General features: G+C 33.2%; 1 protein-coding gene across 1 annotated transcript; it reads right to left on the reverse strand.

Moving 5' to 3' along the window:
- Positions 1 to 808: 808 nt before the first annotated feature.
- Positions 809 to 1924, reverse strand: LOC116404332. Its single transcript, XM_031886521.1, has one exon. The coding sequence runs from the start codon at positions 1922 to 1924 to the stop codon at positions 809 to 811; it is 1116 nt and encodes a 371-aa protein (XP_031742381.1).
- Between the last annotated feature and the right edge of the window lie 2003 nt (positions 1925 to 3927).

Raw genomic sequence — 3927 nt, forward strand, 5'->3', positions numbered from 1 at the left:
TTTAAACTGTCAAGAGACGACTCTCTTGACGGTTTTAAAAACGTCGTTGAAGCCAGCGTCAAGAAAGGCAAAGTTCTTGACGGTTGATTAAACCTTCAGGAACCTTTATTTCAGACAAAGTCTTCAAAACACATCGTTTTTCATCCTTTGTAAGAGTATAACACGCGGGCGGAATGAATATTTTCTTTTCACTACTAATAGGGGCAAGCTCTGGTCGAAGTTTTAGATCAACTAAATCACGTCTAGCATTCAATCTATCCTTACTTTTTCCAGGAATATCAAGAAATGTACCTAAGATATTCATGCAAACATTTTTTTCAATGTGCATCACATCTAAACAATGTCTAACATGAAGATCCTTCTAGTATGGCAACTCAAAAAAAGAAGATAATATATTCCAACAAAATTTGTCACTTCTGTTCATCAACCGTTTCTTATGGTTCTTCTTCCCTCTAGAAAATTCAAGATCTTTCAATTTTAAATACACATCCTCCACAGAAAGTGGCTCTGGAATTGTATCAAGTTCTTTTTTTTACCATTGAATGACTTCTTTTGTCGTCGATACGGACGTGCCAAAAATCTACGATGTCCAAGGTATGCCATTTTCTTTCCATACTTTAACCTTATAGAATTTGTATTATCTCCACAAATTGGGCATGCTTTATACTCTTTCACACAACATCCACTAAGGTTACCATATGCAGGAAAATCATTGATTGTCCACAACAAAACTGACCTTAAGTTGAATGGTTCTTCTCGATAAGCATCATAACATTCAACACCACTTTCCCATAAAAGTTTTAAATCTTCAATTAGTGGTGCTAAGTAATATGCCTATGTCATCCCCTGGTTGTTTTGGTCCTGAAATTAGCATTGATAGCATCATGTACTTTCTTTTCATACACAACCATGGTGGAAGATTGTAAATAACCATCACTACCGGCCAACAACTGTATTTAGAACTCATGTCACCATGAGGATTTACTCCATCGGCTGACAATGCTAAACGAAGATTTATGGGTTCAGAACCGAAGTCTGGCCATTTCATGTCTACTAACTTCCATGCTGGAGAGTCTGCTGGATGTCGTAACTTACCATCATTAATTCTTTCAGTAGAATGCCAAGTCAAGTTTTCAGCACATTCAATGCTTCTGAATAGCCTTTTAAATCGTGGAATGATTGGAAAGTACCATATCACTTTAGAGGGAATTTGCTTTCTCCTTTCATTTGTATCCTTGACGTTTTTCCACCTTGATTGACCACATTCATGACATTCAATTGCATTAGCAAATTCTTTTCTATAGAGACAACAATTATTCGGGCATGCATGAATCTTTTCATATTCCATTCCTAATGCACCTAATGTTTTCTTTGCTTCATACAATGAATTCGGGAGCTCATTGGTATTAGGCATAATTTCCTTCAAAGTTTCAAGTAATTCTGAAAAACTAGTATCACTCCATCCATACCTAACTTTTAAATTATACAATTTGACTAGAGTAGACAACTTTGTGTACTTTTTGCATCCTTCGTACAATGGTTTTTCAGCATCAATAAGCAACTTCTCAAATCCAGTTGGGTCTTTTGAATACTCCTCATGAGCAACTTCAATCATTTCTTTTACACTTCCAACATCCTGATCTTCACATGTATGGATGTCAAACTTTGAAGATTCATCATAGAAGGATGAGTTAGGAAGTTCTTCCCCATGCCAAAACCAAATTTTATAACTTTCATCAATACCATTAACATACAAGTGATCTCTAACACCCTTTCTACTATGTTTTTCACAATTCCCACATTTCAAACAAGGACAACGAATATAGGAGCTAGTTGTATTAGAAAATCCAAATTTGATGAAGTTTTCCACACCCAACTCATAATCTTTAGACAATCTACTCTTGTGCATCCAAGATTTATCCATCATTGTAAATCTAATGAGAAATAAAGTTATTGTCACTATTGATAATTAAAGTGGAAGGACAATGATAAGTAATGCCCTGTATAACCAATGTTGAGAATGTGAATCCAATCTATACAAATCTTCTACAATTATGGTCTTCAGTTTCTACTGCTAAGAGATTTTCATGCATTACAAATGAAACTTAAGAAAATTAAAAGAACTAACTAAACTCATTTCTTTTTTAAAGTGATCATAAGAAAGAAAGCAATTGCACGACTGAGTAAGTCAAACAAAATGAGCATCACTAAATAAAGATTCCAGTCATTAAGATCGTAATCAACCATACAACAGAATACCTGAGGAAGACAAGGCAATTACAACACGAAGTCTTTCAATGGATAATACAACATAATCATTCAAATAAGAGTGATTTTACTTTTACCTTAAAATGAAATCTATAACCAAGATCAAGGTTATGGTTCCATAGGAAACAATTAATTATATTTAGCTTAAAAAAAGTCAAAACAGAATTCACCCAATAGAAAAAAGTAAAAACACACAATTGAATTATTCTTATCTAAGTTCTCAATTAGTAGTATTGTTATATGAGATCTTCAAAATTATTGAAAGAGGGAAGTTGATTATATGACCTGCACTCCCAAAAATTTGTTCATACATTCATTTGTTTTGTTTAAATCCTAATAAAATTCGATGGTGAAGCTAAAGGAAACCCTAGAACAGTGAATAATTTTCTAAAATGTTATTAGATCTTAAAATCTTTCTTCAAATCTTGTACTAATTTGTATTTCATGCATGAATGTTTATAAAGTGCTTTCAAATTAAAGCTTAGATTATGTTTTATGTTTTTCAAATGAATGTGAAATTATGTATAAAGCATTAATTTTTATTCTTATATCAATAAGTTATCTATTACGTGCACATAATGAGTAAAAGGCAGCCATGTAGAGAAGGTCTGCATGGTGGAATGAAGCGAGATAATGCATAAAAGATGTGTATTACGCCAAAAAGCATGAGCAACAAGGAATGGATTGAAAAATTCTCAAGGATGTCGTTGATGAAAATGTCATCACAATAGTCCATGCACGAGAATGGTTCATGTCTTGTTGAAAGGAATAAGTGAAACTAATGTGTATTTATGATCTAAAATGTGTTACTGAATTTAGGCAGTGAGCCTATGTTAAACGAAAAGTATTTATATATTGTATTCCCAAATGGTATTCAAAAGCATCACTCACTAAATCTTTTGACTTACGTTTTCCTCCCTGGATTGTATGAGGTAAGCGATCATTTAGAAAGGTAATCGATTGGGTAGACAGTTAAGCGATCAGAGGTAAATGATGGTTCAGGTAGCTAAGCAACCGTGTTTGAAAGGGTAAGCAATCAAGGCTAAGCAATCAGTCAAGGAGTTACACAATCTGACTGGAAATCTAAACGATCGTTGAAGGTTGAAAACTTTGAAGACTTTCGACAATTCTTTGTTTAATTCTTATTGGAAAATTTTGTATCATGTCCTATTCTGTTGTAGAAACTGTTGGGTTTGAATTAATAAGAGAAGTTTTTTTTTTTTTTATTTAGTTTCTGTTGTGTGGTTTTTAGTTAAGTTTTATTTAAGTTGTGTTAAGAAATTCGGAACGGGGCATGATAAAGTTAAATTAATCACCGGCTTTCTTACAAAAAAAAAATGATGTCATTACTTTCAGGCAAAGAAATTTTACCTCGCTTTGCATTCCATCACCTAATTCTTTCTCATCGCATATCTAAAACAATATGAAACACAAGTTGTAGACCTTTCGATGAAAATCTTTTATCATGTAACCATTTCCATCGCATAACTCACTCTTGCCGCATGCAATCTTATTGCATAGCTCAAGATGTAATTAGTATCTGACAAAGGCTGCCCATTATTCAACAGTAAATTCTGGAGAAAGATTTGTGGTAGGTGGTGCACAATATATAATTTTTCCTTTGATTTGTTATTAGATGAAGATTTATATTTCTCCGAG

The sequence above is a fragment of the Cucumis sativus genome, chromosome 1 (genome assembly GCF_000004075.3).
Source record: "Cucumis sativus cultivar 9930 chromosome 1, Cucumber_9930_V3, whole genome shotgun sequence".
Taxonomy (NCBI): Eukaryota; Viridiplantae; Streptophyta; class Magnoliopsida; order Cucurbitales; family Cucurbitaceae; genus Cucumis; species Cucumis sativus.